Source organism: Myotis davidii, unplaced genomic scaffold (assembly GCF_000327345.1).
Source record: "Myotis davidii unplaced genomic scaffold, ASM32734v1 scaffold762, whole genome shotgun sequence".
NCBI lineage: Eukaryota > Metazoa > Chordata > Mammalia > Chiroptera > Vespertilionidae > Myotis > Myotis davidii.
The window spans coordinates 976422-990907 of NW_006293699.1; the positions used below are offsets into that span (position 1 = coordinate 976422).

At 47.8% G+C, this 14486-nt stretch overlaps 1 protein-coding gene across 2 annotated transcripts in view; it reads right to left on the minus strand.

Moving 5' to 3' along the window:
- KMT2C (lysine (K)-specific methyltransferase 2C) overlaps positions 1-14486 on the minus strand; it is a 270221-nt gene that overhangs the window by 4902 nt on the left and 250833 nt on the right. For both annotated transcript variants that reach the window (XM_015566229.1, XM_015566230.1), the window contains exons 50-59: positions 14297-14444; positions 13214-13392; positions 12920-13056; positions 11801-12050; positions 10214-10353; positions 9714-9821; positions 5471-6590; positions 4706-4842; positions 3528-3670; positions 3095-3263 (exon numbers count right to left, since the gene is read on the minus strand). In XM_015566229.1, the coding sequence (XP_015421715.1) occupies positions 3095-3263; positions 3528-3670; positions 4706-4842; positions 5471-6590; positions 9714-9821; positions 10214-10353; positions 11801-12050; positions 12920-13056; positions 13214-13392; positions 14297-14444 (2531 nt within the window). The remainder of the gene's footprint in view (positions 1-3094; positions 3264-3527; positions 3671-4705; positions 4843-5470; positions 6591-9713; positions 9822-10213; positions 10354-11800; positions 12051-12919; positions 13057-13213; positions 13393-14296; positions 14445-14486) is intronic.

Below are 14486 nucleotides of genomic sequence, written 5' to 3' on the forward strand. Positions count from 1 at the left end.
CGTTACATAAAAGAGTACATTCTGTTTTTTTTTTAGTTTTATTCATTTCAAACGGGCCGGATCCAGCCCGCGGGCCGTAGTTTGCCCACGGCTGAAATAGACACTTCTCCAAAGTGGACAAATGGCCAAGAGACAAATGAAAAAATGCTCAAAGTCACTGATCATCCGAGAGATGCAAATAAAATGAGAATGAGGTACCATCTCACACCTGTCAGAATGGCTACCATCAAATCAACCAACGACAAGTGCTGGGGAGGATGTGGAGAAAAAGGAACCCTCGTGCACTGCTGGTGGGAAGGCAGACTGGTGCAGCCACTGTGGAAAATAGTGTGGACTTTCTTCAAATTATTAAAAACGGAACTCCCATCTGACCCAGTCATCCCACTTCTAGGAATATAGCCTAAGAAACCTAAAACTCATCAGAAAGAATAGAAGCAACCCTATGTTCACAGCAGTGCAATTTACAACAGCTAAGACTTGGAAACAGCCTAAGTGCCCATCAGCAGATGAGTGGATAAAAAAACTATGGTGCATTCACACAGTGGAATACTATGCGGCAATAAAAAAAGAACTCTTACCATTTGCAACGGCAATAATTGACCTGGAGAGTAATATGCTGAGCGAAATAAGCCAGAGAAAGATAATATCACATGATCTCACTCATATGTAGAATCTAATGAACCAAATAAACTGATGATCAAATATAGACCCAGATTTATAGAAACATGAATAGATTACTGAACCTCAGTGGGAAAGCAAGGGAGGGTGGGAAGAGACCAACCAATGAACTTGTTTACATATATGCATAACCCGTGGACATAGACAATGGCGTGGTGAGGGCCCGGGGGTGGGGAAGAGGAAGGGAGCAGGAGGAAGAGATTAATGGGGGGGAAAGGAGGACCTATGTAATACTTTCCACAATAAAGCTTAAAAAAAAAGGTTGCTCATTCATAATTAAAGTAACAATACCAGTCTACACTTAGCCAGCTGGCTAAATAAATAAATAAATAAATAGGCTGTAACGTTTACTACAAATGGGAAAACAGTCTCAGTGGATGCAGGAAGAAACAAGCAATCACAGCTACCAACACACAAGAGATACAAGAGACTGATGGTTACACTGGGAAAAGTTGTAAAGAAAATAAATGCTTGTCAGTAGGTGGTGGGTTTAATTAATCAAAGCTCATCAACAACACGGAGCATCACGGCCGCTGAAGAGAAGGAGACAGAGCCACCTCCATTGGTCTAGAGCAGCCGTGGGCAAACTATGGCCCACAGGCCGGATCCAGCCCGTTTGAAATGTATAAAACTAAAAAAAAAAAAAGGACCATACCCTTTTCTGTAATGATGTTTACTTTGAATTTATATTAGTTCACACACACACTCCATCCATGCTTTTGTTCCGGCCCTCCGGTCCAGTTTAAGAACCCATTGTGGCCCTCGAGTCACAAAGTTTGCCCACCCCTGGTCTAAGACTAGGGACTTGGGAATAGAATGCCAAAGCGTGGCGCCCACCCACACTCCCAGACGCTCGCAGTGAGGCTGGGCTGCAGAGGGAGGAGCACCCAGCACCTGGGAGGCAGAATGGAGAAGGGCAAGAACGCTTCGGGTGTGAGGTGACAGCCTGAAGGCAGGTAGCGCCAAAACCATTACAGTGATGGTGAGAGGAATGGTGGAGAGCACTGAGCCGCAGGGAACACTTTAAATGGGACGTGGCTGGTCAGGCAGAGGGAAGGGCACCGCTGCCGGGAGCCGAGGGGGGCTCTCGTCCCAGGATCGGGAGAGGCTCTGTTCTTGTGGCAACAGCTGAATTCAAATTGTAAAAACAAGATACCAGATAAAAGAGAAGAGCAGAAAGGGCGCTTAGCTAATTTAAAAAAAATTAGCAGCTTGGCAGAAGTCTCAGTGCAAGGAAACCAAAAGAGAAGAAGTGAGAAGGGCGGATACAAGACGGGACCCTCTGCTGCGCTGAAGGCCCCAGAGCACGTTGCTACTGCTGCTGGTCTGGGGTCCACGCCAAGATCCCGGGTCTCAGGGGGCAGGTATGTGCCCAGAGGTGCAAACAGAGGAGTGCGGGAAGAAAATGCACGTGACAAATCCCTGAGACTGAAGGTCATCTTGCTCCAGGATGAAAGGGCTCATCAGTGTGGAATCAGACGCTAACACAGCACATTTTTGTTAAATTCCCAAATATCTCTCTATATAAAAGGCTAATATGCTAAGTGTCCCCTCAGGAGTTTGACCGGGTGTTCAATCGCTCGCTATGACGTGCGCTGACCACCAGGGGGGGTGGTGTGGAATGAAGGTAGGCCTCGGCCTGCAGCCAGAAGGAAGGCCCCAATCGGCCCGATCGCCAGCCAGGCCTAGGGACCCTATCGGTGCACGAATTTTGCACACCAGGCCTCTAGTCAGGAATAAAGAAAAGATCATAATATCTTTCAGAGGGAAGAGGCTCCCAGGAAGGAACAGCCTGACAGCACAGACAGGACCTGCAGAGGAGACTCCGTTTGAAGGGACCCCGATGGCTTCTGCGTGGGGCTGGCTGGAAGGAGATAGGTGGGTCTGCAAAGATGCAGACGGGGAAACGGGGGTGAAGTCAGGGCAGCAGAGCCTGAGAGTAGATCAGAGTACCGGTGATTTCAGCCTGGGACCCACGAGGCTGAACACAGCTGAATACCTTAACACAGCCTCTGGCTGTGAGGTCTGCAGCCTGGGAAGGGAGTTACATGCTGAGCCCCAGACGGCTTCACCTGTGCAATATCCCACAGGTAGCTTCCAGAACAGGAGCACACTTCGCAACTATTTTCATTGGATTGTTCACAAGTGCTTGAAAGACGCATGCGTACACAGAGGCCAGTGCTACCTGTTCCCTTGAGCAAAGGTGTGGAGTCCAACACGGTCTGTCCACTCGGGAAGCGAAATGTGCACGCCCAGCGACTGCGTGTGGGCTTGCTAGTGTTATCAACCAACGGTCTGCTGTGACTTAGAAACATGCCCGTTCCCACAGCCATGTGCAACCCTTTCCACACACTGGACGCTTCTCTCCCAAATGCTAGATGCCACCCGCTCTCCTTTCCAGAGAAGTCTTTCCCACCTGAATCCGGGACCGGGCTAGATACACGCTGGACTTCCACTCGGTCTTCATCCTCCGGTACTGCGACGACTTGGAATGAACGAACTGCTTGCTGTAAGGGGCGTTCAGCTCCCCGGTGACTGTGCTCTGGAAGGACTTGGAGGTGCTGGTGCTGTTCAAGGTGTGAGGCCTGCAGGCAGGGTGTAGCAACGGGAGAGAAGAAAAGGAGAACTGAAGACACCTCCAGTCCCACCAAAGCCCGGCCAGTTCCAGTGCGCACGGCAGGAGCATGCACAGAAGCCGCCTAGCAGAGCGCATGGTGCATTCTCTGATGTGGTTGGGCAACAGACACAGCCAGGGACACAGGGTTTGTAAGCAGCAGACAAATCAAGCACAAAACCACTAAGACGCCTAGAAACCCTGGGCTGTACTATGTGAAGTTAAAACAAAATACCTTAACACAAACCTCTTGACATGGGCACTCATTTTAGGCTCAGAACGGGCACAACCTGTGGGGTTAACGGCAAGAGGAAGTTCCATGAGAGGATTTCGGCCATATCGAAAGGTGTAGTTTTCACATGCTTCAACCCCAGGGAGCTGAAAGGAAGCAAAATAGACAAAAAGTTAACTCAATCGATTAAGACGACAGGCGGTCTTGAGCTGATGAAAGGATGGCCCAAGTTGTATGGCCTAGGGACCCTACCGGTGCACGAATTTTGCACACCAGGCCTCTAGTCAGGAATAAAGAAAAGATCATAAGAAATAACTTGTCAACATCTTCAAAATGTAACTTATGTTAACAAGATCAGCCTACACTCGGCTCTACTAAAGTATGAACAGACAAGTTCCGTTTCAAAGCAGACCTTAGCTGGCAAATGCTCCTTGAAGAAAACCAGCATGCTTGCCTGTGGGATTTTAGGGCCGAGGATGCCAGCATCCCAAACGCGGGAGCGTACTAATTCACAACATCAGTATCAACTTTCATGTCTTTGTTTGGAAATTTAAAATGACCAGTAAGTACAGTTTCAAATCATTTCCATGGTTTACTTTCATGATCACTTCTCACTTCCCCAAGTCGACTCTGACATGTTGAGGTTGTCACTCTGTGTCCCAGGAGAGCGGGTGGCAAAGCTCAAGGCTACTTGTAAAGTACTTTCTATGTTAAGGTCTTTTCTAGGACACCTTTGCAGTGAGCACCTTGCTCTGTGGGCACATTAGACACGGCATTTAGGCAGGGCTCCAGCACAGGAAGCAACGAGGCCTATTGCTCAGTAGCTTTTCCCAAGAAAGCTCATCAGTGAGCTTTTACTCTTGAAAATAATGCCTTATAGTCACGCAACTTTCCAACACTGCGAGGGACTCATTGGCAAACATGCAATATTAAAAGATGACAGAGAGATGTCAGAGAAGACATGCGTCCTGTAACCTGACAGTAGCCACAAACATCCCCGTCAGGGGTGGGCACAGCACCCTCATGAAGTGCAGGGGGCCTCAGAGAAGCGGGGAGGGAGCCCCCAACGGCATGAGTGACGGGAACACAGACGCCTCATTGGAGAGGCAAGGCCATCCACAGCACGTGGTCCAAGGGCCACACTGTGCGCACTGCGCATCGCCCGCCTCGTCAGCACTCACTGATTCCGCAATCCGAGCCACCGCAGACACAGTCAGGCCAAACAGATCCTCTCCTTTCAAATACGCTGGGAAAAGTTGGAGCATTTCAGACTGTTTTCTCACACAAGCCACGGGCTCCAAAATTTTATCCCAAACACCTGTACAGATGGACGAAAAAAAAAGTTTGCATGACAAATGAACTTTCAGCTAAATAGAAAGGCAAGCAGGATGCAGCATAAAACCCAGAGCAGAAAGATGAGCAAGCCTCCCAGACATCCCAGGCGCCAAGTGAGGCAGTGAGGAGCCGACAAGCCTCACGCAGTTCCCAGTACTTTCTACATCAAAAGTGACCATGACAACCGAGACTTAACCCTGGAGGTCAAAACTGTCTCGTTGCTAGCTCTGCATTGAATATCTGATGCTGCTGAGTAACACAGTATACGCAGGTGGATGCTGCCTTCTCAGTGACATTAAGAAGGGGGTCCCCAATCTAAATGTCCCCAACCTTTTATCAACAAATTTTCCTATTTATTTCATCAAATCTGTGTTTGAATATATATTCTGATTTAGAGTAAGTCTAGCAAGTGTTTCAAAAACTGTACAACGAAGAGCAAGGCAGAATCATAAAAAGAAGTTCAGATTTGCATTTGTAAATGAAAAATCCACTCTATAAAGTATGAAACAAACATGATAAAAAACAACAACATGGAAATACTGACCAAAAACATTCACAACCTAACAACAGCCGAGTACCTAGCGCTGCAGAGCATGCCAGCGGCGGCTCACCTTTGGGTGAGGTGTCACTTAGGACGAGATCTTCGTGGCCCTGCTCCACAATCCTGATGACAAACACGGGGCGCCCATCTTTCTCCTCGATGGAGCACAGGTAGCGGCAGCGCTTGTTGGCGTAGCGTGTGCTCCAGTACAGCCGACTGGCTTCGTAGCCAACAGGGAAGAGCGCTTTGGGGGAGTGGAACGCCTGCATCTGCTGCGGGAGCAGCTGGCCGATCGTGTGGAAGATGAGGCTCCCCACACGGAAGGTGTGGTCGCGTTCACCTCGCTGCACGATGCTGGCAATCTGTCGCACCTCATCCCGTTGCACATAAACCCTCCGGAACACCGCAAAGTAGCTTAATTCCTGCTCATGAATTCCCTTTGGTTTGTGCATGGGACAAAGCATAGTTTTATCCTTAAAGAACATGCACTGTGCTTTCATGGCGCAGGTGAAGTGATAGATGTTGGTGCACCGCAATCGGTGGCACCCACTGGTGGCACCCATTTTATGACAGAAGACACATTTCATGTGCAGGCCTCTCCTCAGGGCTAGTTCCACATTGATTAAGGCACCCGCCTGGGTCTCATAGACCTCCGTGGACCACAGAGCACAGTTCAAGTGGACCCACAGATCCAAGTCGAGGTTGAGCAGCCTTGCCGGCCCGTCCGTCAGGCCATCGCCTTCCTCGTGACAGAAGCAGCACTTGCGGTAGTCCCTGGGCACGGGGTCGGGCTTCAGGGAAGTGCCCAGCTTCTTCAGGAACTCGTCGATCTCGTTCTCACAAGGCGGCGGGAACGTGCCTTTGGGGATGACGATGTGAATGCTCCACTTCTTCCACTTCATTCCTCTCCACTTCTTACTCACTGGCCTGCAGTCTTCAAACCCACCAGGGGCAGTTCTCAGCCGAGGCTTTAACTTGACCGTGACCTTAAGCTCATCTGGCTTTGCCTCGACTTTGGCTGCTTCAAAAGCTGGAGGGAAATTGATGGGGGGAGAGGCTGGAGGAGAAGCGTCTTCCTGGAGCTGCGGGAGGCAGTGCACGTCCAGCGTGGAGATGTTGTTGCTGTACTGATGGAACACCCGGGAAGGCGTCTCTTTTATTGGTGACGGAGGCAACGAAGGAACGGAGTCCTGGCCAAAAAAAAGGGAGAGTAATCACAAGTTCTGAAAGCAGTTTTTGAGGAAACGAGAAGTCAAGCAATCGAGAGTGAGTGTGTGGCGGGGACAGTGTGTGGCGGGCAGGTGGGGGAGAGGTCTGCAGTGGTGAGGACTCAGGCCAGCAGCAGCCAGCTTCGGGCGTCTAAGGTGTCAGTCTGGAGAGCGAGGGCTGAGGACGGGAGCCGGCTACGGGTGGGCTCCTCGCCGGCCTTCTCTACGAAGCCGAAACTCCAAGCAGCTCTGCTCCTCACCCTTCTTTGACATTCCTCTTTCTGACCACAAGCAGCCCAGAAAAACTGGTGCTGTGAGAAGCTAGAGGATTTAATTTGTGCAATGGAACAGCCCTTTTGGTGAACCAAGAGCTTCGAGACAGTCTTTTATGAGCCTGTCCCCACTCTCTGAACCCCCTGTCTGTTTATCGTGGCTGAATTATTGGCATAAATGTGAAAGGAAGGGAGACGTCCCCTGGAATAAGCAAGTGACTGTTCTCTGAGGCTTCCAGGTTCGAATTCAGCGGCTGAAAGAGTCCAACAGTTTCCCTTTAGGTCTAATCTCCTAAGCCAATAATCCCCCACAGGTTCCCTCTTCTCAGGCACCCCATCCTGCAAGGTACCTGAAAGAAGACGCACCTCATGTAGAACCGAGAAGCAGGCTGGCACTGCATTGACTAAAGAAACTGGAGATAAGCCATTCCTTCTTTCAGGGGGCTAACAAACTAAGTTCAAGTCTGAACTTATTTATCATGTTGGCTCACTGCCTGTTAAAAAATAAGAGTCCCCAGGATCTTCTTTCAAGAAAGACACATGAGCCCTAGCCGGTTTGGCTCAGTGGATAGAGCGTCGGCCTGCAGACTCAAGGGTCCCAGGTTCAATTCCGGTCAAGAGCATGTACCTTGGTTGCGGGCACATACCCAGTAGGGAGTGTGCAGGAGGCAGCTGATCGATGTTTCTCTCTCATCGATGTTTCTAACTCTCTATCCCTCTCCCTTCCTCTCTGTAAATAATCAAAATATATTAAAAAAAAAAAAAAAGACACATGAGAGCAATAATCTGGAAGGAGGAATGACAGGCAGTGTTACTGCATGAGGGAAAACTGTCCTCCGTGCAAATGACTGAAAATACATTGTTCACCATACAGATGGCCAACAGGAAAAGATGCTCAATGTCAATAATCATCAGGGAACCCCAAATTGAAACCAGAATGAGATATCACCTCACACCTGTCAGAATGACTATCATCGAGAAATGAACAAACAAAAAACAGAAAGAAATGAACAAATGCCCCAGCCGGTTTGGCTCAGTGGATAGAGTGTCAGCCTGTGGACTGAAGGGTCCCAAGTTCGAGTCCGGTCAAGGGCTCATACCTCAGTTGGGTTGTAGGCTCCTCCCTGGCCCGGGCCTTGGTCAAAGGTTTGTGCAGGAGGCAACCAATCAATGTGTTTCTCTCACATCAATGTTTATTTCTGTCTTTCTCTCTTTCTTCCACTCTCTCTAAAAATCAATGGGAAAATATCCTCGGGTGAGGATTAAAAAGTAAAAATAAAAAAAAGAAAGCAATGAACAAACAATAAGTGCTGGCACGGAGGTAGAGAAAAGGGAACCCTCGTGCACTTGGTGAGAATGCAGACCGTGTAGTCACTGTGGGAGACAGTATGGAGCCCGGCCAGCAGTCCTCAGTGGCTGATCATCAACCTATGATGGTCAAGGTTCGATTCCCAGTCAGGGCACATGCCCAGGTTACAGCCTTGATCCCCAGTAGGGGGTGTGCACGAGGCAGCCAATCAGTGATTCTCTCTTATCATTGATGTTTCTCTCTCTTCCTTCTTCTCTGAAATCAGAAAAATATATATTTTTAAAAATATCTAAAATTTCCACATTTAAAAATTAATATTGAGGAAAATGCAAGTCACCTATATTTTAAAAAACACAGCAGTATGGAAGTTTCTAAAAAAATGAAAAATAGAACTACTATATGACTTAGCAATTCCATTCTGGGTGTTCAGCAGAAGAAATCCAAAACACTAATTTGAAAAGATACATGCACCCCCCCCACCCCGTTCATTGCAGCATTATTCACAATAGCCAAGATACAGAATCAACCTAAATGCCCATCAATAGACAAATGGATAAAGAAATGCGGTATATAATACTCAGCCATAAAAAGAATGAAATCGCGCCATTTGCAACAATATGGATGGACCGGGTATTATGCTAAGTGAAATAGGTCAGATAAAGACAAATGCTGTATGACTCACTTACATATGGAATCTTTAAAGAAACAAAATAAGTGAACAAAACAAAAACAGACCAAACTGATGGTCACCAGATGGGAGAGTTTGGGGTATGAGCAAAAAAGGTAAAAGGAATTTAAGTAATATAAATTGCCAGATATAAAAATAACTGTGGAAATGTAAAGTACACCATGGGGAATATAGTCAATAATACTGCAGTAATTATATGTGGTGCCAGATGGGTATATAACTTACTGGGGGAATCACTTCATAAGGTATATGAATCTATCTGTACAGTGTACACCTGAAAGTAACAGAATTCTGCATGTCAAATGTAATTAAAAATAAGTTTAAAAGTAAAAAATAACAATAAAAACAGATACAATGTTCTAGAAAAACAAATGTTTGCATCAACTACACACAGATACACTTAAATTACAAAAAATCAAATGAAGTAGACCATTTCCACCATGTTATAAGCAAAACAATTTCTTCCCAAAATACATGAGTAGACTTAAATTGTGTTTGTGAACAGGTTTTCCAATTGGGATAAGATCAATAAAAATAATATTTTATAGTTGTAATTAAGATATGTGTAACTAAGTAAGTAAAATTAAGCATTTTAATATTAGTGTTTTATTCTATTCTGAACTTTCAAGACATAATTCAAGCTTATCCACTCATCAAATAACTTATCGAATCTGAAATGGCAACATGGACACAGAGTTGTTGGAACTGCTCTCAACCTGAGCAGCACCGGCTTAGATTCCTCCACCGGAGCTCTGGGAACTGTCCACGCTCTGATGTGTCCCCAGGACACAGAAGTCACTCACTGCGCATTGATTAATTGAAACTACTGGTTTTACCTTGCTTTCTGAGATTTTTGCTTGTACAGTCGATGAGTAAAGAATGAAGCAGTTATTACTACAAAAGACAATGTCCTTCTCCACTCTACTGGAGCTCTCGCAGGAATCCTGAAAAGCAAAGAGAAGTGTGTGGGGGTCTCAACACGTCATAATTTAATAAAACAAGATCGATGTGCTGTTGGTTTTATCCTATGTTAAAGTGAAGCAGCTTCCTATCTTACAAGTAAAAGATGACTGCGTGTCTATTTAGCATAATAATTTAACGAGAGAAAATGAATTTATGAAAATAAACTTTACTATCTACATTCCATTCCCATTTAAATGTGTTTTCATAATATCCAACATTAAGCCTGTTGTAGCTGTTTGGTTTTAAGTCTGTCAAATATATGCCAAGGCTGCTCCCAGGAGTGTGTGTCCCATGGAGTCGCCACGGGGGACAACCAAACAAAGGGGCAGAGCCCTGCTCAGGACACGCCCGTGGAGAAGGAAAGTCCAAGTACCTTGCTTACAAAGGCCAGGTCTCTGAGAGACTTCCGCACCCCGCCTCCAAGAACCACCACTTTGCAGTGACAACACCACCGTGTTCTAAGTGCCTCGCTCTCCGAGATTCCATGACCAGCATCCTTGTATCCAGAAAGACCTGAAGGCAAGAGCTTCATCAGTGATGAAATAACCAATAACACAGAGTGGTAATAGTGTAAAATTGTGCTCCACCAACTTATTACAATGGCTCATTTAACTGACCTATATGATTCTTTATCTATAATAATAATAGAGGAATATGCAAATTGTCTGGGACCAACCAGCAGGCTGAGTGGGACAACCAGGCCAGCAGGGGGGTTAGCAAGGGATGACCAAATGACTGAACAGCAGGCTGCGTGGGGCGATCAGGCCAGCAGGAGGGGCAGTTGGGGGTGACCAGGCTGGCGAGGGGAGGGAGAGCAGTTAGGGGTGATCAGGCAGGCAGGCAGTTAGGAGCCAGCGGTCCCAGATTGTGCGAGGGATGTCCTACTGCTGGTTTAGGCCCGTTCCCGGAGATCAGGCCTAAACCGACCGTCAGACGTCCCCAGAGGGGTCCCGGATTGGAAAGGGTGCCGGCTGGGCTGAGGGGAACCTCCCTTGCCCCCATGCACGAATTGTGTGCACCGGGCCTCTAGCTAATTAAAAAAAAATCTTCCAAGCAATGCATACTGGGTATCTATTATGTGCACGGCACCAGGGTACAAATAAAGGATCGCAGTCATTCTCAAGCAGCTGGGAAGAGCATACTGGTCGTCAGAGCAGGAAGGACCCACAGCACATCACCCTCCAGTCTAAGTGCACAGTGAGTCAGGGGAGAGATGTCACTTTTGCTTGAGGATTAAGATGATACAAAAACGTTTGTGAGAGAGGAAGAGATACGTGTATGAGAGTCTTAAATACAAATGGACAAAGAGGGATGAGCAAAGTTCCAGGGCCAAGATAAAAATGACAGGACTCACGTAGGGCATGGCAGCAGGAAGCAAGAAGCGGGGAAAATGGGGCGCCAGGAACAGCTAGAGCTAAGAGTTTAAAACCCAACTCAGGCAACTCTGTCGGAGCTCAGAGATGAGGTCGAGGACGCTGCTGGGCCTAATGGCAGCATCAGGATAAAAACAGGCCAGGACCAACTGAAAAGGGGCGGAAGCAGAGTGAGGAGGAGACCAGGCCACAGGCAGAGGGGAGAGGTCTGGGGAAGGCCCCCTGCAGACGATGCAGGGGAAGCAAGGGGGAATGGTGATGGGAGGAAAGGAACAAGTAGAGCTGCCAGCCCTCTGGGCACAGGGGAAGCCAGCTGGGGTGGGACGGGAGGTCTGGGCGTGCAAAGAACAAAGCTGCTTCTGGGTAACTGCTCTAATGCTTCCTGGTTGACAGCACGTCATACACACCCCAGCACCACAGGCCAAATCACCCTGCAGAAGACAGAACATGCCCAGGGCCTAATTCACTGAGTTCCACACACCAACTAGCTACCTGTTATTGTTAAAAATTAAAGTGAAATTTTAAAGAGAATAAGCATAACTTCTGAATGCAGAATGAATCTAAAGTGAAAATGGAAACCAGCTCACCATTGCTTGTTGGTGGAAATGGTACATGGGGCGGCTTCAGCCGGTAAGAGCTTGCTAATCTGGGAGGGTTCGCAGATCCTGGTGGAGGTCCACGAAGAAATAAATGCTGTCGATACTCCAAACCTGGGTTTACTCTGTGGCTATTGATCAAACCCACGGATGGACCGTCTGGAGCATTACTAACCTCATAGCTGTTAGGAATTCGGACGTGAAGAAGGTTGGAAAACGCAGCCACAACGCTGCTGATGTTCTAAAACAAAAAGGTAAGTGAGCACAGGTCACCCACCCAGTGCCACCCTGGCGATGCTCCTACTTAGGAGACATGCTGTTTGCATGACACACACCCTGCAACAAACCCAGTAGCTGCTATTTCCACGCAGGGCCTCATGGGAAACCCCGCTTTAATGGACCAGATTCTAAGTTAAGTTTTCATCAGCAGAAGTGCTCCTGCAGGGACTCCCGATGGTAGAGAGCACGAAACACTTTAGGTAACTTAGGACTGGACAGTGTGGTGCCGGGACACACAGGGGAACGAGCCAGATGGCACCTGCTTCACAGCTGCTCAGACGTGTCGGGCGTGGACTCTGTCCAGCTCAGGACACCAGGCTGAAGCGTCCCGAGAACACAGGGTCTCGTGACCACCTGAATGTCATGCCCTGAGACTAGGTTGGGCAGCAATGAAATGTCCTCGGAGAATTAAGAGTTAACAACTCAGCAATTCACTCCTGTCTGATACACGCAGCTGCCACCTGAACAAGGTTTCTATCTTGCTTCCGTAAAATTGTACCGTTCATAGCTGTTTTCCACTGCCTAATTTTCTATGTGTAAACAGTTATCAAAAGGTTTCACTGTAAAGAGTTCTCTAAAGTACACATCCTTTAATTAAAAAATGAGAACTCTAACTTCCTTCTGCCCTTTTGAACCTGGACTTAGGCTCAGACCAATCTAATGCATGTTTGCAGTATTCCAAGCAGCCAGGTGTCTAAGTGACGACGCACCCTAACCCGACCTTCCTCCTTTATCCTCTGGGACCTGCGATACCAGTTCATGCAAAGCCGCCTGCTACAGCTTTAAATACGGGACACCTGCTGGGATGCTGAGAACGCACGTGAGCTTTACCTCAGCAGCTGCTGGATGCAGAGTGATGGCCACAGATATCAGACCCGACCTGGGGCCGTTCGGTGAAGAACCAAAAGGTGGTGAGAACAAGAAAGTGCCGGGCTCAGTTTTAATGTCATTCCGTCTAGATTCAGAACCTGAAAGCGAGGGGGGAGAGGGGGAGGAGGGCGCACGGAAGGGAGGGAGGGAGGGAGGGAGGGAGGGAAGACCGAATGTTAATGTTTTTCAAAACCAAAATGTGAGCTTTAGTAGATCAGCACACTGCCAGAAAAGGCCAAGCGAGGTCTCTCCTACCTTTCCCGGCGCTGCTGGGAAGAATCGGAATGATGGGGGACGGCACGGGCTCCGGGGGCTCCTCTTTGATCAAGGACAGATCAGGGTATCTGCTTACTTCCATCCCCACCACACTCTCCGGAGAGGATGAGGGGACAAAGCTGTCAGGACTGTCCCGGTCAGCACTGTGGTCCTGCATCCTACAAGAAAAATCAATGCGACACATCAACGAGGGCCCCTTCCTGGTGGGACCGTGAGGTTCTCTGGACATGGCAGTGGAGGACAAGTGTGGTCTCAGGCTAAAGAGTGTGGGACACCCCATGAACCCCACTCCTCCCACGGGAGATGCTGGCATGCTAAAGGAGACTCAAGCACAGCTTGCGGACTGGGTCCCTGGGGAAGCCAGCACAGGTGGACTGCTGCCCGGGGTCCCCACGCACACTAGAGGCCGCCGCCCCCCTGCTCTGAGTCACAGACTTCAATTTCTGGCAGAGGCTCAGGAGGAAAAGGAGACCTGGGTGCTCAATCTGAACCAGTTGCTTCCCTGCTTTGGTCCACAGCTGCCTCATTAATACAGTAAGACGCTTGGACTAAGCGATGTCTCACCCAGCAGAAGGAAGTTACCAAATCTTCCAGGGGAGACAGAGGACCTGATGAACCACCGAAGCACCTGATAGCCCCCAGTGAGATTCCTGGGACTAAGGAACTGACACAAAGAAGTCACAAAATGCACAGGAAAGTCCTGAAATAAGCATCTCTGATGCCTGTGACTTGTCTTCTACTTTAGACTCTGCGAGCATCAATAATCCAAATCAATCACATTCACAGCTTATAAAGGACAATGACCTTTTGAAATATTTTACATGGAAATTCCTTTTGTCTTAATGTCTATCTGATTATTATGAGATTTCAACAATTCGCAAACCAATTTTGTTTAATAGCAAGAATGCTTTATAAACTTCAAATTCTGAAGAAAATTATTCACCAAATTTTGCCACTTGAATATTTTTACAGGGTATTCCTACAGACATCATTATACATATATACATACGTTACACAAATAAGGAATAACTACAAAATACTGTGAAAAAAAAGAGCTACTACCTTAAGTCCTCCTGGTTGTTGTGAGGTGGTGTGGGCAGTGACGCTGGCACATCGACGGTCTTTGGGCCTTGAGCAATGGCTCTGGCCAGCAAGTCGTCCTGCGGTCGGAACGGCAGATGGAATGGTTTAGGTCCGAGGCTTTTGGTAACTGGAAAAGCAAACACAACCATGAATACATTTAGTCAGAACT